This window comes from Perissodus microlepis, chromosome 19 (genome assembly GCF_051167445.1).
Source record: "Perissodus microlepis isolate ML-2025 ecotype Zambia chromosome 19, ASM5116744v1, whole genome shotgun sequence".
NCBI classification, from domain to species: domain Eukaryota; kingdom Metazoa; phylum Chordata; class Actinopteri; order Cichliformes; family Cichlidae; genus Perissodus; species Perissodus microlepis.
Window position 1 is genome coordinate 15,809,796 of NC_140479.1, and position 24,654 is coordinate 15,834,449.

Genomic DNA, 24,654 nt, shown 5'->3' on the forward strand with positions numbered 1-24,654 from the left:
TGCAGTGGTTAGCACTACTGCCAGAAAGATCCCGAGTTTGAACCCTGGTCAGGTGCTCCAGCTTTCTTCCAGTAGTCCAGAGACATGCATAATAGGTTAATATGTGACACTAAATTGTATAAAGTGAATGAAGTACTTCTATGAATGCATGGTTAACATGTGACATGCAGTCCAAAGTGCTTTAAGTGGTCAGTAAGAGAAAAATACTACTTAAATACATCTTTTATTCCTAAAAACATGATAAGCACATATTTAGAAAGATAATGACCCTGCAAAAATAAATTATTCTGTCACCGAATAAAATCCCAAAAACTGGACTGAAAAATAATCTCTCTAATTAATATCAGGAAATATATGAAGATCTGTGCAAATTAACACATATTTAGGAAATAGTGTATTTAAAAACAACTTTGTCATACAAGAAATAATTGTCTTAATGTAAGTAATTAGATGGGAAGTTTCATGGTGCTATCTATGAGTTAATATTTTCCTCTCAGAGGGTTTGCAATACTTGGGAGATAGTACTGTGAAAAACAAAAACAAAAAAGTCTTGTCCTCAGGTCACTAATCAGTGCAGCTTGGTCTGATAAGTTACAAAAAGATGAAACAATACGAGAAACAATATGGAAATGTAGAGAAAGAAGTGAAGTTTAAGATCTGTGAAACTTCCTGTCCAGCTGCTTCCAGCCATAACACCACAAATTTCTGGATGTAACTGTTGAAAGCTGGGTTATATTTGGGTAAAGCAGGCGCCAGTTTATGACAAGGAAGACAAACCCAAGGAATTAAAAAGACAACATCTCTGTTTCTTTTTAGATCTTTTGTTTTTTAAACTGTTCACTTTGAGTCCAAAGATTTTGGTGGTGCACTCACTAAGGCACATACCATAACTGAGAATAAAAGCTATAAATAAAATACAGTAAGCACGCAGCTCATGTTGTGCTGTGCAGCTTTTAGTTCATTTACGTCATCCCAGCTCTAATAAATCTGGGAAATAAATCAGCTAAGTTGCTGTTCAACAAAACTTCAGCAAGTCTGTTCCCCATTAAAGCATTACCTGATAAAGGTGAAAACGGGATCAACCGTTTATGTTGTGTTAACGCTTTCTTAATACTCCTAATCTGTCCAAAGAAATTAGTTCTACTAAATTAAAAACACTTATTGTAGATGTGATCTGCATATTAACTACCACCTTGGTTCTGTCTCACATAGCCAACTTTTTACTCTTTATAAAAATGATCATTTTCTAATCATATTTTTCTTCTTTTTCCATTGCGGCGGGTTGGAGTGGAACAGACTAGCTGCCAGTGATGGTAAAAAAGACCATTTTGCTAATGCTGTAATGGTTGCACAATGGGGGTTGCATTTCACTTATTTTACGAGTGGTGGAGAGAGGGCTCAGGGATCTGTGTTATTCTGACTTCGATGCGTGTGTGAGCTTGTGTACTTGTGTTAGTTGGCAGAATGTGGCTTGTTAAATGTGAGAATGTCAATGCTCATTGTTTCCCGGTCAAGATATCAGTACCAAACCATCGTGTAACTCCCCTGGCGTTTTACCTCCAGCTAATCTTTCACCTCATCTCTTTGGTGGTCCATCAGGAAAAGCAGGATAGTGTAACGAGATTTATAAAATATGCATTTCTTTTAGTTCTACTGTTTGGACATTAAAGAAAGTGCCTCTGAGTGGTTGTTAAAGTTACGTTATTTCACTTCATTATGTTGTTTGGGGATGTGGCTCTATAAATCCTTGAGTGTTGCCTGTTACACTATAATCTTTAGGTAATTAAGATTTATGTAATTAATGTTACTTTGACTTATGCTTGTTCCTTAACAGCTCCAGTTATATGTTAGACTGTTTAATGTAGATGTGTTTGTTTGGCTGTGATTATGGAGTGTCAGCCATTACGGGCCTAACAGTTGGGGCTGTTTCTCCTCAGGAGATAATGCCAGGTCCTGTCAGCCTGGTTTATACTGTATCAGCTGATCACTGTCACATAGTCCTGGGTCAGGGAGTGACTGAAAATAACTCTAAATGTTTGTTTTTTAACTTCTTCAGGCTGTGTGATGGGTGGGGTTTATCACTTCAGGTCAGCTCAGATAATAGTCAGTAAGCCGGAGAGTAAAGGAAAGATTAAGAAGGCAGAAATTTAGTCTACTGCTAAAATAAAAAAGTAAGTAACATTAACTGCTTTTTTCCCGCAGTATTTAAATGTGGAGCACATTCACATTGTTTACAGTGAGACAAATGTGGAGGAATCAAAATCAGAGCCGCTGCAGAGTGTTCTTAAGACGCAGTTTGAGATGTTACTGTGAAAGAAAGCAGAGTATTCAGATTAGATTGGAAAGAGTTTAGCATGCTACAGACTATTTGATCTTCTTTCCAAAGGGTTTGACTCATCATTCTCTGTTAAGCTAGATATTTTTCAGGTGGTTGTTTTAATTTGCAGTACTGCAGAAATGAGCTGAACCTCATTTCTTTATATTTTGTTTCCAAGGAGCCAGACACTTTTGGACATTGGCTGCTTTTTCAGCCAGTCCAGTCCATTTTCAGAGGAATGTATTTTGAGTTTGTTAAGCCACTTACAAACTGACCTGTGAATCATTCAAGCATAAAAAAGGCACAGATTTTATGGTGTGAACCAGTGTCAGCATGACTATGATCCCAAACACACTGACAGTGCAGTAAAAGTATACCTTGGAACACTTGAAGTGAAGGATTGACTTTTCCAGGGCCCAGAGCTCAACTTCTTGACAGAATGTAAGAAAAGGTAGCCAGCATTCAAAGAAGAGTTTTGAAATGTCCTTCAAAAAGCCTGAAGAACTATTCCTGAACACTGCGTAAAAGGAAATGAGGCTTGTTAGAGTTGTTCAATGTCTGTTTTTGTACAGATTTATTGAAACAGTTTGCACATTTCAGTAAACCTTTGCACCTATTTCTGATTTTCCTAGCAAAAATATATATAAAAAAATAAGGGTTGGGTCAAGATTTTGTTTCGCACAGCCCTCTTGAACATTTCTTTACCAAATATAGTTATGCATTTCAGGGTTTTGTGAAACGGTAATTAATATTAATTTAAAAGGAAACAAAGTACATTACAAAACTTATCAAAAGGATTTCATCAGTAACGAGTCAGCTGCTGGCTGAGGCTTCATGGCGCAGAGACAAGAGAGTGGTATCAATCATTTCAAGTCACTCTGACAAGTTAACTGATGATGTTTCCTTTGGGTCCCAGTGTTTGCAGGCCTGTTCTGGTGCATCCAGTAGATGCTTGATCAGATCGGTATGCGGGGAGTTTTTAAGGTTAGTGAATGTCTGGACTAATGGTTTCCGAGCAGGACTTTACACTGCATCGAGACCATTACCTGTCAGCTATTTAAATGTTTGGCCTGATCGGTGCTGTTACATACCTTATGTTAACTTTCCAGGAATATATTTCACAAACTACTTAACAGGTTACTGTGAAGACACCGCTGTGATGCAGATAAAGCTCTAAGAGAGAAAGAACACATCACAACATTGCTCTCTGTGATGTGCTTTTAGTTTATCTTAGAATTTCAAGAGTACTACTTGAAACATACAGAACAATAACTCACACTTGATAAATTTATATGCTGTCACATTGAAAGCTAAACAATGGGTAAAATGTTCCAGTGACTGCTTGAGTAATGCTTTCCTATCCTTTTAAAGTACTTTATTAAAAAAAATCTTCCATTTATTAAAACTACTCTCAACTATAAATTAGGAAACTTTTCATGATCTCCTTGAGTGTCTGTTTCACCTTTACCAGAGGCGAGTGTTTGGGTGGGACGGTATGAGTAAGAACTGTGGGAGACATGGTAGAAGTGTTTATTTCCACCTACCAGACAATGCCGTCCCAATGCTTTATTATGACAGTGGAGGTAGAGTAAGTTTGTGAGTCAGTGATGGGGAGGACAGGTCAGTCTGTGGGCAGAGGCCAGACTCTTTGGCTCATAACCTGGAGAAGAAGTCGGATAGAGCTAAATCACTTTTTAAAAATGGTTTGTTTTGGATGGTGATGTACCAGTTTAACAGTTCACCACACAGACAAACTGCTTTCCATCCACATTCGCTTGGCTCAGGCTAGTTGACTATTTTTAATCATTTCTCCTGTGGAAGAAACAAGTAACTGCTCTCTCCTCTGCTAATGCTTAAAAAAGAAAGTTGACATGGTCGCTCTCTACCTGGATAATGAATAATAGTCATATGTCTGGTTAGTCTGGGAAAAAACGTGATATAATGCAGATACATGCTTTTTTCCAATTACTGAATAATTGCTGTCCTTGACCAAAGCCAAGAGGAAGACACGCAAGTTAAAACTTGGAATGATGTGCCACGTTTTTCTCCCTGTCTGTACGTTCTCCTAAAGAGGTACGTCATGATTTAGTTTTACTCTGCACTATCTGACAAGAGCTTCTCTGTGACGGTTCAGTGCCAAGCCTGGAATCAGGTTAAACTCTCTGTCTTGTTTTAGGGATATTTTTACAGCATGGCAAGCTGTATTTGTGTCTCGCCAAAGTATTAATCCCTTTGTTTGAATTTTACTTTACCTTGTCGTATTAAGGTTCTTCTATATGGGAAGAATCAACATTAAACTTAACATTTCTGCCTTTGTTCAGATGTTCAATACAAGACAATGTTTTTGAGGGGTTAAATCTGTTACCTTCCAGTTTCAGGACATTTACTTTGGCTTCTGATTTATCTAGCTAATAATGTCGAGTATCTTTTTATATTTCAAGAAAAATCCAGTTATCTTTGCAGATAATGAAGTATCTAAATGTAGGATTATTTCCATGATAGTAAGTCTAAAAAAATGTCCAAACAATCTAATTAATGTCACATTTAGTAATAAAAGCTGATTTTTTGTGCACCGTTACATACTTTGCAGTGGAGTAAAATGATTGTAAAAGAAAAAGCCAGAAAAACTCAATAGTCGTCACTATTATAAAAAAAAAAAAAAGAGCCATGTAGTCTTGAAACTAGTTCATTTGCATTGGACACTGGTGATATTAAATCACCACTTGGCAGATAATTTACTTTTTGAATTTGGGACTCAGTTTTGGATTCAAATGCTGAGATTTAAAAAATTAATGTTTTTGACCGTCACAGCTGTCAGCGCTGGCAACGATCGTTTGGTATTTGTAAAGTAAAAAAACCACAGAGACTGCAAATGGATGATTTTCTGACCTGCGTCTCATTTTACTCACCGCGTTTTGGCTTTGTGCTGCAGGTTATAACAAGTTAAAATCCCGTTTTCTTTCCAGGTCACTAAAGAGAACGAAATATCAGCCAGAATATGACAAAGAATATAAAATTCAAGTAGCAAGAGTATTTTGCCACTGTGGCTGAAGTCATGCTTCAGGTTTTACCAGCATGTGTCAAGGGATGCCTATTTTTTAACCATCACAGCAAACTGATTGATTGCAATAGTTTGCATGGACATTAATTATTCCCCGGGATTTACTATAATATCTCATTTATACCCCTTTTTTGTCAAGTACCACAATAAGGTCACAAACTGTGGTCTATAACATGCAAACCTAATGGCATTCCAAGCTTTGCTTTGCAAACGTGTCTGCACAGTTAAAATACATTAAGTGCACCAGCTAAGTATGCGTCCCCCAAGTGGACTCAATGTGGACAAGTAAAATAAAATTAAAAAAAAAAACCAACTACTTCCAGCAAAAAATGGGTTTACAGAGCTGCTGGCATGACTACATACCTTGGCTTTGTGTTTAAAATTTAAAAAAAATTGCTTAATCATCACTAGTGAGATGACACAATTAATCCGTTGATGCATCTGCTGTTTACTGAATTTCCAATATGCATTAGTAAATTGCTGCATCTTTCCCATTTCCCTTACAAAATATAAAGAAATGAGATGTACATCACGTGAAAAATTATTTTAGTGTAGACTTTAGTGTATACTAAAATGACCTCTAGAGGGCGATCTAGGGGCGATCGTGGCTCAAGAGTTGGGAGTTCGCCTTGTAATCGGAAGGTTTCCGGTTTGAGCCCCGGCTTGGACAGTGTCGGTTGTTGTGTCCGTGGGCAAGACACTTCACCTGTTGCCTACTGGTGGTGGTCAGAGGTCCCGGTGGTGCCAGTGTCCGGCAGCCTCGCCTCTGTCAGTGCGCCCCAGGGCGGCTGTGGCTACAATGTAGCTTGCCATCACCAGTGTGTGAATGTGTGTGTGAATGGGTGGATGACTGGATGTGTAAAGCGCTTTGGGGTCCTTAGGGACTAGTAAAGCGCTATACAAATACAGGCCATCTAGAATAGATTAAGGTTAAGGTATACATAAGTCAAAATTCCTAGGAAGCTGTTGTCAATAGAAAATATTTCAAGTCTGATTGTACTGGCAGTTTCTTGTTTTTTAAAGGCAGAATAAACAGAAAGTTACAGACTTCAGAGATGATGATTGTGTTGGGTTCTCACTCCTTGATAACAAGATTAACACTAATTCAAAGCCACAGAGGAGTTTAGAGCATGTTTGATGAAAACGTCTGGTGTGTATATGAGATCCAGTTGTCTACCAGCTCATTCATGACATCAGAAATTTGGCCTAGTTACAATGTACCATTTGCTCATGTCTTTCTGATTAGACGTTCAGAGAAAATCTGTCTCCAAGCAACATTTTTTAATGTTTTTCAAAATAATAAAAAAAAAAAAGTTTTGAAGTTGGAGGCTGGGGCCAGGAGGGGGTGGGGGGTGGGGGTTACAATGAGAGAAGCATGAAAGCTCAATGTAGATCACTTCGCAAATGGCCTCAGATTGTCTGATATGAGTTGGCAAGTGAAGGTTGGAAAAGTGTCTTTTTTTGGTAAAGTACCTGCTCTTGATGCTCTGTTGGATTCAACTAGATCTCTTCTAGTCACTTTTGAGACCTTGGGTATGAAACACATTTGATAAAAGTTTTAATCTGCAGGATATTTTTATTTTCTTTTTGTTTTTTTTACCTTTTATAAAACATGTTTAGAATTTTTAAAAAAAAGCATAATCATCACTAGCGAGATGACACAGTTGCTTCTTGTGTTTTCATGTTGGAATACTGAAAATAATTTCAACAAGAGTTGGCTCAGGTACACAACTGGGACACTTCTCATAGCAGAGGACTCTGTTGCTGCTCAGTACACACCTACTCTCTCCACTCACTAACACAAAACTCCATCTTTCTGGCAAAGTTTGTACTCCCTGAAATCCTTTAGAGCTTAAATATATCTGAGGCAGCTGTAATGCCAAGGACCATTACTGCTGTCAGAAAGAAGGCCGTGTTCCAACAGTACAGTATAATTGACTCACTAATAGATCATGAGTGATCTTGGGAGAGGGGAAGAAAGATTCCTATTGGAGAGTGTGGTTTGGCTACTTTGAAACTTAATCAAGGTTGAACCTGTCTTCAGTCAAAGATCAATTACATAAATTAGCCTCTAGGTCAAGCTTCAGTGCAAAACAATCTTGTCACGTCGGCCTAAAAAAAAAAAAAGCAAGGCAGCAGCTGACAAGTGTTTGAGAAAAACAGAAATGTTTTGAGCAAAATAGGCAAGTGACCTGTGAGTCCAATTTGTACATTAGTTTGGCATAACCTCAGATTCAGCTGAATGCTGCCTTTGTTCAGACATAGGGGAGCTAGAAAGAGAAGACGCCAAAAAGTAAGAACAAACCAATTTTTCAAGGGATGACCAAAAAATGTGTCTGTCCCGTTATATAAAATCTGAAGTGAGTTAAATGTGTATTGCACCAGTGTTATGTTAACATGTTGCTGTATTTGTTGTTGCAGTGGCTGATTGGAGACAGAGACAGGGACTGTGGGATCACCTGCTCACGGACGGGGAAGCCGGTGTGTGGTTCAGACGGGCGGAGCTATGATAGCAACTGTGAATTGCAGAAGGCGCGCTGCAAAGATAAGACACTCACATTAGCACACAGAGGCCGGTGTCGAGGTGAGAGCTAAACTCTGGTCAACTTTGTGCAGATACACGGAGCTATTTTCAGGGTGCATTCAAGAAAATTGAGATGTAGGATTCATCTGTTTTTTTTTATAAATGTAAAAAGTGTTTACATGAATGTTTTCCTGATGTCTGTGTTTACACAATTCATTTCTCACATTTCTCACAGCTATCAGTAAAAGTCATACATGCATTTACATACACAACAGGTACAATAATAAGTCAGACACAGCACTAATGAGACGTGTTGGGATGAAGGTTGGTTGCAAAGCAGCTTGCAGATGCATAGCAACTTTAGGTTGGATAAAAGAACTGACTCTGTACTAAGATTAGCTGACCTGTGGGATTGCAGTTGAGGTTAACTTGGCCTACCTATACTGATGCTTTGCTCATTTTCTGAATCTGTATCTAGGGTTGGAGAGGAAATGGATCAAAAAGAAAATCACCCTAAAAACACATCGTGTACTATAGCATTGTCATGGTAGATAGTTTGCATTGGTCTGAAATGTCAAAACAATACAGCTGGATTTGTACTTTTAGATTTTTGATACTTTGAAATATTCTAATTGAGTTTAATTTCAAAAGAGTGTGGGAGTTCTGTTTATGTTTATTTAAGTTTTCCTTGTCACACCTGTTGCTCAATTAGGTGTGCAGAGATTTTGTATTGTACTCGACTCTAAATAGTACCTGAAAGAGTACAAAAAAGAGCATCAACAGCCAAAACCACACAGACTCTGTGACCTTTTTGTCATTCAGGTAAAAACTGGGTGTTGCCAGTGGCTCTAGCACCAACTGCCACATCTGAAGGGAGAGACGTGGAGCTCAAAGGTAAGAACTGTGACACCTTAAACACTGCACACAACCTAAAATGCAGTTTTAGAATTCATCATAACCTAATATGGCCACTAAAAAAGCAATAAAATAAAAATGAAAAAAAGCAATAAAATTAATTTATTAGAATCTTAAATAGCATATTTAAGTAACTGCAGCCTGTGGCCACAACTCAAAGTCTGGGAAAAGTGGAACTAAATGAGAAGATGTCTTTCATTTGCCTCTGTGTAGCCATGTAAGTTTTTACAGACCAGGCTCACACACTTCCTCAGTCTCTGGATGCCAGCCACCCAGCAACAGCAGAGATTGATAGGTCTAAAGTCAAGATTGGAACCGGGCATTGTAGCCCCCTTTTTTCCAGACCCCTTCTATCCATTAGAAAAACAGCAGTACGACTAAATCCATTTTTGGAGTGAATCTGACTCCCTTTGTGTGGTAATATGTGGCTTTGTTTCATAATACCAGTGTTGTGCCAAGGGAAGGAAAGCTGGGCAAAGCTCACGCAGTCTTTGCAGATGCAGCAGGCCTGTTCTGTTGTAATGAAAATGCTGCTTTATTTAGGCAGGCAGTTCGTGAACCAATCCTTGTTTACAACGACAAAGCCAGGCAAAGTCTGGTTGAAATGTGCGTGAGATTCAGATTAAACACAACAGATTAATTTGAATACGAGGCTTCTAAATTGCTAACAAGTACAACAAACAACCGCAAACAACAACAAGCACAAAGCTGTGGCTGATTCAACCGGCAGACCTGCTTATTCATTATTTAGCTTTAAAATCAACACATGATGAGGTCATCATTCAGTCTCTCAAAGGGACATTTGTCTGTGTGCATACGCTGTGTTTCGGCTTTGTTACAGCTAACAAACACGAGACGACAACCTGCAAACGACTGCTGGGCTCGACTTTCTTTTTACATTTACATAAATCAGACGTATTCAGGTTAGATTTTGGGGTTGCTTTTATGTCTCTCACTACAATATTCTATCTGCATTTTCTCTACAATACAAGTCTCATTTATGAATTCATGCATGGCTGTCCTCCTCAGTGACATCACCACCCTATTTTGGCCCTGTCAGTCTTTTACACTTAAAGGAGACATCATGTCTGTCTCTACTCAGGTCCAGAGATGACTTTTTCAAACTTTTATTTATCCAGGAAAAATATTTGTCAAAAGTGGAGGACTGTGGTCGACTGGTCAGCTCCCTGGTGTGACTGTGTATGCATGAACGGTTGAACATGAACTCAGGTCCACAGGATTTTTGAGTGCAATAAAAACAGTAGTCGCTGACGGGAGTTTGAACCAGTGAACAGCTGGTGTGAAGCCCACTTCATTCTCTGACCTTTAAAGCCACCTCCATCTCTGTGCCCCGAGAGCAGGACAAGCTCATCGGTGCTGCACGAACAGTTTCCACTGACATTTCCAAATATCCATGTAGAGTACATGACGCACTCCTCAGCACTAACAATGAAGTGTCCATAGCCTACATCTGGCACTAGCAGTGGTCAGTGTTAAGGAATGTGTTGTTTTAGTATTTTTGAAGACTGTTAAAAAGTCTCTGCCTCCTCTAGAGTTGAGCTACCTGCAGGTTTTAAAATTATTATGGTTGTACCTTTTTTTTTTTTTTCCAGATTTGTGAAAAACCACACGCTGAAAGTTTGATGAAGTGCTTTAAGGGTCAGATTAAAAATCAAAACTGAGAAGAAAGTTATAAAATGATGTTTGTTTTCCCATCCTATCAAAACATGCCTTTGAGCAAGGCACGGCAGTAAACTGTGTCTGTATTTACAGGTGTGAGCAGAGTGTTACTGGCACAGAACGTGTCTTCAGTACATAAAAACAGTGCTGGAGGTTTGTATGCAGTGTTTGAGAACAGAAGGTCCTTCCAATACGTTTCAGATGCAGGACAGTCCAAGTGTCGTGTTGAGAGGAACCAGGCTCTGGAGCAAGCCAGAAGACCTCAGTCTTCAGAGTCCATGTTCATCCCAGAATGCAATGAAGATGGAACATTTGCCCAGGTCCGTATCCGATCATCCGCGGCTTTTTCCTTCCCTTTTAAATCTTTCATGCGTCATCTTTCTCTTTCCATTAGTCTCATGTGTACCCCCCTCTTCAGATCACCCCAAAATTGAGCTTTTTCTTCACTGACAGAAAGGTCCACCCCCTGTTCTTTATTTACACTCTCATGTGTTTTACCTCTTCCATGTGTCTTGCCTCTGCAGGTCCAGTGCCATACTCTGACCGGTTACTGCTGGTGTGTTACCAGTGATGGCAAGCCAGTGAGTGGCTCCTCTGTGCACAACAGGACCCCAGTGTGTTCAGGTACTAAATAGGGGGGAATCAAATTGGTAACCTGTTGATGAGGAGCTTTTCCAAATCATCTTAAAACATCTGCTGTATTACCGCACATACGAGTGATGGTTAATTATTTATGTTACCTGAACAGCTCTACTTCGGAGTCATTTTTAACAGTCTGCATGACCAAAGCATCCGAGTTGGTTGGATGTTTCCTGACAATTCCTTGTCGGTATGAAAAACAGAAAAATAAGCTTTTAGACATGATAGTGGTGGCTATGTTTGCTGGATCTTGCAGGCAAGCGTGCTTGGAAGCCAAGTCGCTGGGGTTTGGGGCCAGTCAATCATTTTAGGAAGTGAACTAGTTTTCATAATTTAAAAAACATCTGGCAATAATTCTTTTTCAAAGGCTTTATATAATTTTAGGATACTACTGGACACAGAGGTAGAGTTAAACTTATAAATGATGTTCAGGAAGCCTGCCAGTCCTGATGGAGGATAAAGAGTGAACACAGCATTTGGATGACAGTTACAAAAGGTCTGTCTGTAAATGTCGAGCCATTCTATGGGCACGTGTATTAAATGTCATGTGGCTTACAGCAGGTGCAAGGTCAACGAGAAGGCTAATGGCCATACATGCAGGGGCCTCTCGGCACTCAAACTCTCCCCCCTCCTCTAAGTGCTCTCAGCAGGCTGGAGGAGAGAGAGCAAACGGGGCTCTGCACACTCATCCTGGATGGGAACACTTTATGATAATCACCATCATTTTCTCTCAGAAGATAATACACAGAGATCTTTGCCAGAGCTGGATTGCAAAGCCACTAGAGCATATGGTGCAAATTTTGTGTGGAAAGTGCGGTGAAAGTGGTCGCATGCCCCTCTGAAACTGCTCAGCAGACAAAGCACCCCCAACCAAACCTCCCCTTTTCTTTTTCTCTTCAGTTCCTTGATCGAGCTCTATCTGCCTAATCTGCTGTGTTTTCTCTTTTCTGTCTCTCTAACTTGTGCCACATTTTTCTGTTTGATGCTTTGAAGAAAACTTCACAAATTGATCATACTTCCATCCACCCGTTACAACAATAAAACCTCACCTTACTGATTTTCCAATATATGAAGGTATGCTATGACAAAGTAGCTCTAATTATAATTTTTTTGCTCTATTGTTCTCTGCACCAGATGTGTTTTTTAATGGCGCATATACTTAATTTTTCAGTTCACCCTTCACAACAGAAAGTGACAGCAAATTAATTTGTGCAGCCACACAAAACATGTGGTCCTGAAAGTTTTGTGACTTTTCTGTGTTTAACGCTGCAGACAATTCTTTGTGCTTTTTTCCGTGAGGCTCTGTTTCCTCAAACATCATCACTTTGCAATGTTTGCAAAACATTTTTACTTCACCCCTGTAAGCCAACTCAGGGAGAGACATTAGACTGAAATGAATTTATTTTGGTGCAAAAAATGAATTTGCTCCAAAACAGAGCTGCACCAAATCATATTTGCTTGTTCTGTTCCTTAACGTAGAGAATTTGGAGCTTTACTGTTCATATATGACATAAATCTGCTCTGGATGATTGGTTTGACAAAATAAGCAATGTGAAGATGTCAGTTTGGATGATATCTTTAACTACGACATTCTGACAATCCAAAAATACAAAATACACTGATTGGCCATTTTGTTAGATATACAGTATACTCACATGGTAACAATTCAGTGTATTTAGGTGTGTAGTCATGGTCAAAATGACTGGCTGATGTTAAAAAGGAGCATCAGAATTAAGCAGAAAGGTGATTTTGTTTGTGCCAGATGGGCTAGTCTGAGGATTTCTGAAACTGGAACAACCATCTCTTGGCTTTACAGGTAATAGTCTGAAAAAGAACAAATATCCACTCAGTGGCAATTCTCTGGGCTTTGTTGATGCCAGAGGTCAGAAGAGAATGACCAGACCGCTTCAAGCTGATAAGAAAGCAGTAATTCAGATAACCTGCTGTTACAGCAAAGGTATGCAGAAGAACATCTCTGAATGTACAGCACCTTTAACCTTGGAGCAAATGTGCCACAGCAGCAGAAGCCCACACTCGGTGCCATTCCTGTCAGCCTGGAAAGATAGGAAACAGACTGTAATTCATACAGAAGATTGGAAAAGTGTTGCTTGATTTCTGCTTCGACATTTAGATAATAGGGTCAGAATTTGGTCTAAACAACATAAAAGCTTGAGTCCTTCTTCCCTATTTGTGTAAGGGTGCTCGGGATATTTTGTTGGCTCACTTTAGGCCCCTTGGTACCAACTGAGCATAGTTTAAATGCCACACCCTCTCTTAATTATTTTTGCTGACCATATAAATCCCCTTATGGCCACAGTCTAACCATCTCCTGATGGCTGCTTCCAAAGCATTAATGTGAGCTAATCAGAGCTCAAATCATCTTGAACTGGTTTCTTGAACATGACAATGCACTCAAATGGCTTCACAGTCTGTAGATACCAGCAAGTTGTACTAATAAAGTTGACACTTGAGTCTAGATAACAGATTAATTAAAAGCAGTTACACTGCATGAAAGTGCATTCTCGTGTAATCGTGTTTAAATACACTCTTTTTAAAATCCTGAAATGTAGTTTATTGCACAACACAATTTCTACCTGTCTCCTTTCTGTCCTGCATAAGATCCGATATCTTCATTGTTTCTTGCAAAGGTATGTATGACACTGGTGCCTGAATCTGGGCACAATAAACCCACTGGTGTCTCCGGATACTAAAGTTTAACAGTACATGCCCAGCTCATCTGCCCCTTACTATACCTTCCCAATCAAATAACCTTTGACATGCTCAGATGCGCCTGTCTACTGTGACCCAAATCAATCATCTCGCATACATTTGCAGGAAACTTCCGTGAATTTATGGGAACTCATGCTGGGACAAGTGGATTGTCAGGTAGTAAATTTCCTTCTAGTTGCTTTAACTTAAAAAAGAATCTCCCATTTTTCTTTTCTACTGTAATTGGTTGCACCGTTTAATTTTGCCCTGCCCTCCGTGCAGCCACGCATGACACCAAATACTTGCATGCACCAAACAAGAATGACATTTAGAACTTGGAATCTTTCATGTTTAATTTCCACAGATGAAGCAGATCATTCAGTTTTGCGTTGGTCTGTATTAAAATTATGCATAGTACTAACAATATGTACTCGTCCACCTAACCAAAGGAAGAGACACCAGTGGATTGGGTAATCAGTAGGAGTGCTGGTTTTTCTGATGTTTCCTGCGTCGACTGTTTTAAAAGAAATAAAAACATATTTACTTGCTGTAAGGTGGTTAATTTTTTTTTATTTTACCAGCTCAAAAAACAGTTTTGAAGACAAATCCTTTAAATTTAACTTTACTGGCTGTTACTGTCTAGTCTTTGGTTTACACTGTGTTTCTTCCTCTTCACAGGGTCAGTAACTGATAAGCCACCAGGGCCACCAAACACGGATAGAAAAGGTGAGTTGTGATCTGCTGTTATGTGTGCATGTACCCTAAAAGTGTTTTGACCTGATTTTACTCCATGTGATCCATGCAAAGTCAACATTTGTGAAGAACACAAACTTACACGTACTGGCCTTCACTGTTAAATTTAAAGGGAAGCTAAAAACAACACCAAGAGATGTTTTCCTCCTTTTATAAATGATGCTGAATTTATTATAAAGATCTCAAATATATGCACCACTGTCTAATGCATCCCTCAAGTGACAGTTCATCTTTAACCATAGCAGTTTTGACAAATCTGTACAAAATCTTGACTGGTTTTGCTCAAGTTATGCTTTTTTCCCCCACCCTTCAGGAATGATAAAATATGGAACATTAAAGAATTAATTCAAGAAATTAAAGAAACACTGAGGAGACTTTCTACTGAGCCTCTAAAAATCGGTCTTTGCTTCAGAAATCTCACAGAAAACAGATCTTAAAGAATTTCTTTAAACTCAGAAAACGCGGACAGTCTCTCAAAGCTTCTCTGCCGATGCCGTTTCACACCACTTGACAATTGCAGTAAGTTACAGGTTATTTTGACATGCTTATCACACTCTAGCAGGGTTTACACATAGACGTCTCATATATGGTAAATTAAGAGAGATATGTAATAAACAAAACAAAAACGCTGCTGCTCATTCTTTGTTTCACCTGGGTTTACACCAAGACCGACCCAGTGACTACTGCATTTTATTTACAGTTCAACCTGAATAGGTCAGTTTGACCTCAGGTTCTTTAACATTACTGACATGTCATCTGATTTAAGAACTTAACATTAGTGTTTATCTCCAATCAAAGTTTCTCTGTTGTTTGCTTTTGATTGAATTATTTCCCAAGGAATTTTCCAGATGCTACAATACCGCATGTGGGTGAGTATTCTAGGCAGTTCAATTCACAGCATTACATGAGATCCTTTAAAGTTTTGCAACTCTACCTAAAAGCTTAGCTACTTTAAATTTTACCAGTTTTCCCTACAAGGTCACCCCCTTTGGCGCCCCTGGGTTACTTTCAATGCAGCTGCAGTTTTTAGAAATCAGTTCTACTCTAACTGCAAGGGGTATATAAACATGGACTTTAGACTTTTGTAGGGAGCAAACTATCAACTTCTACGTCACTGCAGAGTATAGTGGAGAATGAGAGCTGGGGCTCTGGTTCCTGAGACCAAACAGCAGTTTTTGATAGAAATTCCCATCCAAAGGCAGCAAATGACAGCCACGACCATGCTCATCGTTCACAGGGTTTGAATTTGCCTTGATAGGATCTGACTGACAGCATGGAGGTCTACTATATTGCACAGAGGGAAAAGATTAGGTGTGCACTGTGCACATGCTCACAGTGAATTGAAATGCAGGAGTATTTTCACCTCGCCAATAAAAGCTTTGCTCACCTGCCACTTTGAAACAGTGTGGGATTGTGGGCTACATAGCAAACTCAAAAGTCTTCAGGTGATAACACAGGGGGACTTCCAGAAAGCATTCTTGAATCTTTAATAGGCAGAGTTGCAAAACTTTATAATCACATCTATAAATGTAAAAAAACGGACTTGAAATGTTTCTAGTTTTTGCTTAACAGTTAAAGTATTGTATTTTTGTTATACCCATATGAACTTTAGCATTGCCAGAATTTACTGCGTTTAAGAGAGGAAAGTCAAATATTTAGTTAATAATTTACCAAGAAAACTGAAGACAGCAGTTTATTTGGCCCTCAGTGTGGGAGCAGAGACACAAATATTTTACCAGTGTTTAACTGTAATGAATAAGAATAAACGTTTATACTGGGATCTTCAATTTTATTACTTGTAGTTTTGGTTAGTAGTTAAAGTGAGCTGCATAATTGCATCTGCCAAACACAAGGGAGTCACGACATCTTTTAAGTCTCCTTCTACACTGGCATATTTTAAGAAAGGAAAAAAGAGGAAAATATTGCTTAATAAGATTCTTCTGTGGCTTATTAGTGTTTTTTATTTTAGTGTCCGAGACAGTTAATTATCTAGTACTTCATGTGTTTTGAAGACATAAAAGTTTGCCCCGAGGATGATGCTTGAGTGATGCATATCTGCTTGGGAGAATAAATGACCTCGTATTATTTTTGTAAAAACTCGTGTGATTCCATTTTAAACTGGTTTTGTTATATATCCTTCTACTTAACCAAGGTGTGAAGGAGTAATTTTCCAGCGTGACGTGATTGTAAACTAACGATGAGACCATCACCGAATTCACTTTGGTAAATTCCCTGGACATCCATGAGTATATTATTTCCAAATTTTAATGCATTCAAGGAACTTGAGATCTCACCAAAAACAAACATTTTTGGGCGGACTAACCAGTTGACCTACTTGGCATCCTAGCGATACATTACAACATAATTTGACAATTAAGAATGATGACACAGACAGTTTCACCTCTTTGCATTAACTGTGGATGCAGCTTTCTGATGCTACATCTGCACTGCATTTGTGCAGGTCCTGAGGAGCGGTGTCCTCCTCGTGTGAGTGTCTGGGTGTGTGGTTTACACTGCGAGTGTGAGTAAGTGTGCTAAATGTGCAGCTGATCATGTTGGTGTGAGGATGATTTATTGATGCATGTGTGCAGGACCACATGTGGGTGTTTGTCTCTCACTCTCTCTCCTTTCTATATTATTCAGTCTGTCTGTCTGTCTTGGCCGGGCCATGTGCAAATCCCAACCATTCAACAGTTCTGGAGAGTAGATTGTATTAACCTCAATAATAGTAGTCTCTTTCCGTTTCTTTCTCACCCTTAACCCAGATGATGGCTCCAAGCCCACACCCACCATGGAGACTCATGTCCCCCCTGAGGGTGATGGTAAGCCTCCTCAATAACTCCTCCACAGTCGCTTAGATAATTAGTGTGCATACGGTATATTTATAATGACTCATGGGTTTAAAGGCAGCTGACAGCATTGCTCCTTTGTGTGCTTACATCCCATGTCTTAAGAATGCACCATTACATCAAATGGAAAAGGCCAGATGTTAAAAATACCAAATGATACATTTGATATTTTTGGAAAAACTGGGATCTTGGATGCAATTTTAGCTTTGGTTTTGTGGGCAAAGCTTGGCTGTGCATGTTGCTTTTCAAATAAGTAGCTACTGGTGAGGTTAAATAAAACACGGCTGTGTGTAAAAGTTTCTCGAGATCACCTAAATGTGTGAAAGCTATTTGTCTAGAACTTGTCATTCTGTCGCTGCAGAGATAACTGCTCCAACACTATGGATAAAACAGCTGGTTTACAAGGAGAACAAGAAGAACAGCTCCTCTTCCAGGAAACCAGGTGAGTGAAAGAAAATTGTTCTGCTTATTCTACACATATACTCTAAAATAAAGGCATTAAGGGTATGCAGTAATTTGCAAGTTTGTGTGCGTGAAGCCCTTAAAATATAGCATTGTTGGATGCTGATAAACTCAGCTCTTCTCTGCCACACTTTTTACATACTCAGGCTAAATAATTAGCCATACTGACCTTTGGAAGATATGAAAGCTGTATCAGAGAAGTTGCTAGAACCCTAAACAAAGTATATATAAACGTGGCTCCAGTGTAACCAGTTTCAAAACCACCAGCTTGCCATGAAATGTAATCTGTTTTAACTTGAAGACAGACCTACACTGCCAGGGTTATGTTTTGTGGTTTCATTCCTTTGGTGTAATTTGTTTAGCTTTCTCTGTCTCCTTTTTAATTACGCCTTGACGTGTCCACTAAACTCTGGGCGGTTTGATGGCTGTACCAAGTCGAGGAGTGAATGAAGTGTGGCCTGTGTGAGCATATGTGTATTAGGAGTAGATGGATATATTGGTTAGCTGATATATATGGGTTGATGTAAATCTTCAAAAGTCTAAAAACAGTCTATTTTCTTCAATAATAAATCTTTCATTCAGACTGTATCTCCTAAAGATGGAAAAAGTGGGGGAAAAGTGCAAATCAGGCACCTACTGTGTTTGTGTTGAGCTATAATGTTTCCACGAGTGTTTAAAAAAGCATTTATGATTTAATCAGACTTTCAGAAAATCAAATACCCATGAAAACTGATGTGGAAGCTTGCAGACTTGTAAGCCCCGTAGTTTTTGCTGTTAAAATACTGAAAGGAAAAAAGAAAAAATTCACCACATCTCACCAGTAGTTTGTCTGCCTGTCTTCTCGCACACATCAGTATTTTGCATCTAAATATTGTTGATGTAATCTCACAACTCTTCTTTCATCCTAAAGCTTTTTGTCTGCCATTTACCACAAAATCTGATTTTACATGCTACGCTGCAAACAATGAGGCATACAAATATTTGATTGTACCTTGGGGTTTCCTGGGATTATGAATGATGGTGATGTGGCAGGGGAAACTGTGGTCAGCATTGAGGGGTGTATTTTATCTAAGAGGTATTCGCTGTGACAGCTCTTTGAAACTTCTGTGGAAACACCAGCTTCCTGTTTCAAATTAGCATCCGGTGTCCTCAAAGGACAAGCGACAAGGCCGAGTGAGGGGGAGATGTCATCACATTTGAGGCATGAGCGATGTGTGTGTGTGTGTGTCTCTACATCTGCATGTGATTGCAAACCGCGTGTGTGTTTCTGTGTGTTGTCAAAGGAGATTGTGTGCCTGTGCCTAATTTAAAGTTGGAAAGCAAATAACAGTTACTGGAGGAAGTGTACTTAAACCTCTTCTTCTTTTGGCTGCTCCCTTTAGGGGTCACCACAGCTGATCGTCTGCTTCCATCTCATTCTATCCCAACCATCCTCCTCTGCCACACCAGCCCTTTTCATATCCTCCTTCACTTCATCCATGAATCTCTTCTCTGTGGTCTTCCTGGTTTCCTCCTGCCTGGCAGCTCCATATTAAACATCCTTTGTCCAATATATCTACCATCCCTCCTGTCTGCACATATCCAAACCATCTCAACTGTTCCTCGCTAAGTTTGTCTGTCTTCTCTAATCTTGTCCATCCCGTATATTTAGCTCTGCCCTCTCCAGCTCTGCCTGTCTTTTTGTCAGTGCTGCCATCTCCAAATACATCATAGCAGGTCTCACTACCATCTTGTAAACCTTCCCTTTTACACTTCATGCTATCCTTCTATCACAAATCACCCCCTCTACTCTTCTCCACCCACGCCACCTGCACTCTCTTCTTCACCTCTCTTGTGCAGTGTCCGTTGCTTTGGATGGTTGACCCCGGGTATTTAAAATGGTCTCCTTCACTTTTTCACCCGTTTCCCTCTCAGTCACACACATGTATCCTGTCTTTCTTTCATTCCTCTTCTCTCCAGAGAATACCTCCACCTCTCCAGGCTCTCTTCCATCTGCTCCCTACTCTCACCACAGATCATAACATCATAGTCAAGGAAATTCCTGCCTGACCTCATCTGTCAGGCAGTGTCATCCCCAGTGTAATCCCATCCCCACTCTGAACCCATCTGTCATTCCCACCCCACACCTCACCGCTGTCTTACTGTCCAGCAGTACATGTCCAGCACCACCCTTTCTGCCATTCTCTTGGCATCATATGCTTTCTCTAGATCAGCAAGAACACTGTGTAACTCCTTTTGACCTTCTTTATACTTTTTCACCAATACTCATGAATTCTCATCTTAACCTAGCTTCAGCGTTATCCCTCTATAGCTACAACAGTTTTGCACATCGTCCTTGTTCTTGAAAACTTGTACCAGTACACTTCTTCTGCTTACATTCTTAAGTGCACTGGCTCTTTTGTAATTCTTTAATTTAATGAGCTAGTTACCAGTGCTGGGTAATGTTACTTTTAAGAGTACTTGTTACGTTACAAAATATCCACAATATAAATAATTTCTTATGTTACAATGTTACCTATTTAAAAAAAAACAAAAACTTTTATTGTACTTTGAGATACCAGCATTCACAATTATTTGCACATGTTGATTATATTGTCCATGTAGCTTACTGTACATTTCAGATAAAGAAGAGGTAAGATATATTTTGTTTTGGTGGGAAAACTCCTTTGTTATAGCAGTTCAAAGTTCACAACAAACATATATGAAATATGTAGAAGGGCATATAACTTACATATAATACAGTATGAAAAATTAATTAGGTAAAAACTAATCTGAAATAAATACAATAAAGTAAAATAAGTATATTTTACTTTAAGTATTAGTAATATTACAATTGAAAAAGTGAAAAAGCTACTCTCAGTTTAGGGGTGAAATAAACTTAACAGGAGAGGGCAGGACTTCTAAATGTAGTGACTTTACCTCATTGCATAGCAGGTTGGTTCCGATAGCATCTCTTCCATTAACAGTGGCAGCTGTAGCATTGTTTGCTGGTACTTTTTAAGGCAGAGGTCACATTTTGCATGTGCATTTTATCTGCAAACCCCCCCCCCCCCCAAAAAAAACAGGAAAAAATACCTCAACAATGTAAAGATCGTCCCTCAGTCACAAATTCTTTTAGCTACAAGACTTTGTGGCAACAAAGGAACAAAAACACATTATCACTTTTACCCATCAGCCGTAAAAGGCTCTCGGGCCGTTGTCATTAGCTGGAGGTGTGGGTGCCGTTGACGCCCATGTTTGTCAATGCTGTAACTGGAGAACGAGGCGATATAAGGGTTTCAAATTGATGCCAAAGGTGTATCTACTAAAAATCTCAGCTGGATTTGAATTGCAGTAGCATCAACCTGAAGGTTAAGGTCAGAGGTCAAGTCTTCTGAAAATCTTGTGAATGCGATAACTCAAGAAGGAAATCAATAAATTAAATAACTAATTTGTAATTTGTTAGCTCCAGCATACGCAATTACAGCGTGTCTTCTGATTGGTTAGTAAAAAAAAGTCCATTGTTTGTCTTTTGTTAATATCCTTGATGCTTTGCCTTCTTCCTTTTTAACATGTTTTGAAAACATTAAAATCCTAAAAAGATTTAAATCCCAGTTCTTCTTCACTGCAAACACTGCCCTTTCTCATACTTCATTCATGGATCCATTCTGTCTTTAGAAGTTTCTAGCAATTTTGTAATTTTTATAATCATTTAACCAAGAAAAAAAATCACCAGTAAACCTTTAAAATACTATAAATACTATAAATATTAACATTCAAGGCCACAATCTTGAGAATTCAAGTTCTAACCACTCACATATTGTATAATCTTCACAAATACACACTAACTGGCCATTCTGTTCTACTGCTTGTTAATCCAAATATCTAATCAGCCAATCAAATGAACAACAAGTTAGTGTATTTAGCCATGTAGAACTGGCAAAAACAACCTGAAGCAATGACATTGGCCTGCTGCGTTGAGTTACTGTTGCAGTCATATATCAGTTCAAACAGTCATTACAACCAAGGCATGCAAAAGAGCATCTCTGGACAAACAATACATCAGTCCTTGAAGCAGAGGGACTACAGCAGCAAAAGACCACACTGGATACCATTTCTGTCAAGTAATGAGTCTAGACGTGAAAGTATGGATCCATCCTGCCTTGTATCAGCATTTCAGGGTGGTGGTGATGGTGTGATGGTGTGGGGGAGTATTTTCTTGAGACACTTGGGGCCCGTTAGTACAAACTGATCATTTAAATGCCACAGCTTTATGACCACAGTTTATTAATCTTCAAAAGCTGCCACCAGCAGGATAACACACCATGTCACAAACATCAAATAATCTCAGACTGGTCTCTTGAACATGACAGTGAGTCCATTGTACTCAAAATGGCCTCCACGGTCACCAGATGTCATTCTAATAGAGCAACTCCATATGGTGGAACAGGAGATACACATCATGGATGTGCAGGTCACAAATCTGGAGCAACTTTGTGACGCTGTCCAGTCAGCACAGATCAAAAATAAATTAAAAATAATCAAGGCAGTTCTAAAGGCAAAAGCTGTCAAAATGGGTACTAGCAAGGTGTTATATTGTTGTATTATATTCATACACATACACTCACTCACTCGGGCAATTCGGCACGCGAAAGGGAAGAGACAGCGAATAAATCTCTCTACCCACCAGGCAATTTCTCCACTTGACTCTAGGACAAGGGCAGAGGCTGGCAGGGCTCCTTATACTGACAAACTGCTTTATTAACTTCTGGATAAAATCATTTCTAAGCAGAGAAGATTTGGCATAACAATCCTTATTTAAACCTTCCTGTTTTTAAATACAAAGTGGAATAACCTGAGTCCTAATGGAGCAGACATCCCGCACGCACATAAACTGCGTTATTCATTTACAGGCTTTGTCTCTGGACACTCAATAATTCTGATTTAGAGCGATGTGGAGATTGTGCTAGTGAAATGTGTTTGCTTAGGCAAAGCAAAGCAAGGTCCATTTTTCAAACAGTTGCTGTGTTGCCAGACTTTGACGTGCTGTTGATCAAATGTTGCAAGCAGGGGGAAGCGCTCTGTCATGCAGCTCATTTTAAAAAGTGTACAGAGAAGCAGAAACTTACAAACCACCACTCCTCTCTTGTGGTGAAGCAAACAAAAGAAAAACCAAAATGCTGAAGGGATATAATGCGATCATGTCATTAATGAGCATGATTTTGTTTAAACATTTGCAGTCTTAAAAAGACTTGTTTCTTGTAATCCCATTTACATGTCATGCATGAGGGCAGGATGCACTTGTTTAACTTTAAAGGGCAATAAGTGTGCACAGCAACAGGTTTCGGCTGTTCGGTTGATGTATTCAAAAGTTACGCCATCTTTTTAATGAGTCTCTATCATCTCAATCTTTTTGTTGTGTTGTAAAGACAAACACATGCACCTATATACATCCTCACAGAGTTCCTCTATTACTAACATGTCTGCCATCTTAACTGCAGAGAAGGCAGACAATGTTGCAGTGATTACACAACAGCTGAAAGCCATTGAAGTGAAGTGAAAAAGAGAGCAATCGGAGGGGGGAGAGCAGGTTTAAAGACGGAGGAATTAGGATGGAGGGAAGCAGGGTAAAAAAAAAAGAAAGAAAAAGATGTAGAGGAGTGGAGGAAAGGACTGAGAAAGTGAGGGTGGTCACAACAAGCATAGGAATAAAGAAAAAAAGGAGATTAAAAATTATTTTGCTAAGGCTGGAGCCTCAGTAACAATGGCCAAAGTGAGACGTATAAAATGGGGCAAGCGTGTTATCAAAGATACTGCAGACAGCCATCTTTTCTTCATTATCAATTTGCCCTGAAGAAAATCACAACAACAATGATCACATTGTTACAACTGTTCCTGACTTCCACTTGTGTGGGTTTCATTTTTTTTCCAAACTACAATATTTGTTTTCTGAGGGTTTTGTGTTTCTTGTCTTTAAGTTCCTGTCGAAGGAAGGGAAATAAAATTGAAAAAGAAACAAAAACAAAAAATAAATAGAGCAGAAATGCAGATATCCAAGGCAGGCCTGGACGACGTTGATTGAATTTCATGTCCACACAAAACTGAAAGGATTACATTGCAAGCATCCAGCCTTTTTCCATTTATATGTACAAAAACTATTTTCTTTTGGGAATCCTAGTGCCTGGCGCCAGCATAACCTCTGTATAATAAACAGTGCTAAATAATTTGGATGTGAAGGAACCTTGGCGAGGACAGCACTAAGAACACTTGAGTATGAGTCCTTACAGGACAAAAAATGTTCTTTAGTGCAAGGACACGTTTAGCTCTGTGCTGGCAGCCACGCTCAGGAAATCTGACCTCCCCACCTCCCACTCTCCTCAGCTAGGTCTCAGGCCTTCTGCTGAACCCGCCACCACCATCATCTCCATCTTTATTAACTTCACCATGGATCGTGATAAGAGAGTATTGTGTTTTGCACACAGTCACTGCCAAAACAAAAAGAAACAGAAGTAATGACATGCTAGGTTTTTCATGACTCAGTGTTCTCAAAACGCCACCTATAAAGAGAAGCTCAGTTTTGCGCTCATGATATCAGCTTGATTATTGCCTGATGCGGACAAAGCAGGGCACTTGTTTAAGCTGGGGATGAAAGCGAGCATCGTGTACAGCAGTCAGTCAGTCAGTGTCACAGAAAGACTTGCATCTTGGAAAAATTGTGGAAGACTCAAAACAATTCTGTCACTTCTGTAAAGTTGACTGACGTGAG

The 24,654-nt window shown here is 39.3% G+C and overlaps 1 protein-coding gene across 7 annotated transcripts in view; it reads left to right on the plus strand.

Moving 5' to 3' along the window:
- Positions 1 to 24,654, plus strand: part of smoc1 (SPARC related modular calcium binding 1) — a 59,507-nt gene that overhangs the window by 14,304 nt on the left and 20,549 nt on the right. For 4 of the 7 annotated variants that reach the window (XM_084915532.1, XM_084915534.1, XM_084915531.1 and 1 more), the window contains exons 2-9: positions 7,800 to 7,962; positions 8,725 to 8,796; positions 10,699 to 10,817; positions 11,022 to 11,121; positions 13,972 to 14,022; positions 14,524 to 14,571; positions 17,328 to 17,420; positions 17,809 to 17,889. In XM_084915532.1, the coding sequence (XP_084771658.1) occupies positions 7,800 to 7,962; positions 8,725 to 8,796; positions 10,699 to 10,817; positions 11,022 to 11,121; positions 13,972 to 14,022; positions 14,524 to 14,571; positions 17,328 to 17,420; positions 17,809 to 17,889 (727 nt within the window). The remainder of the gene's footprint in view (positions 1 to 7,799; positions 7,963 to 8,724; positions 8,797 to 10,698; positions 10,818 to 11,021; positions 11,122 to 13,971; positions 14,023 to 14,523; positions 14,572 to 17,327; positions 17,421 to 17,808; positions 17,890 to 24,654) is intronic. The other 3 variants (XM_084915536.1, XM_084915537.1, XM_084915538.1) reach the window with 3 other exon arrangements.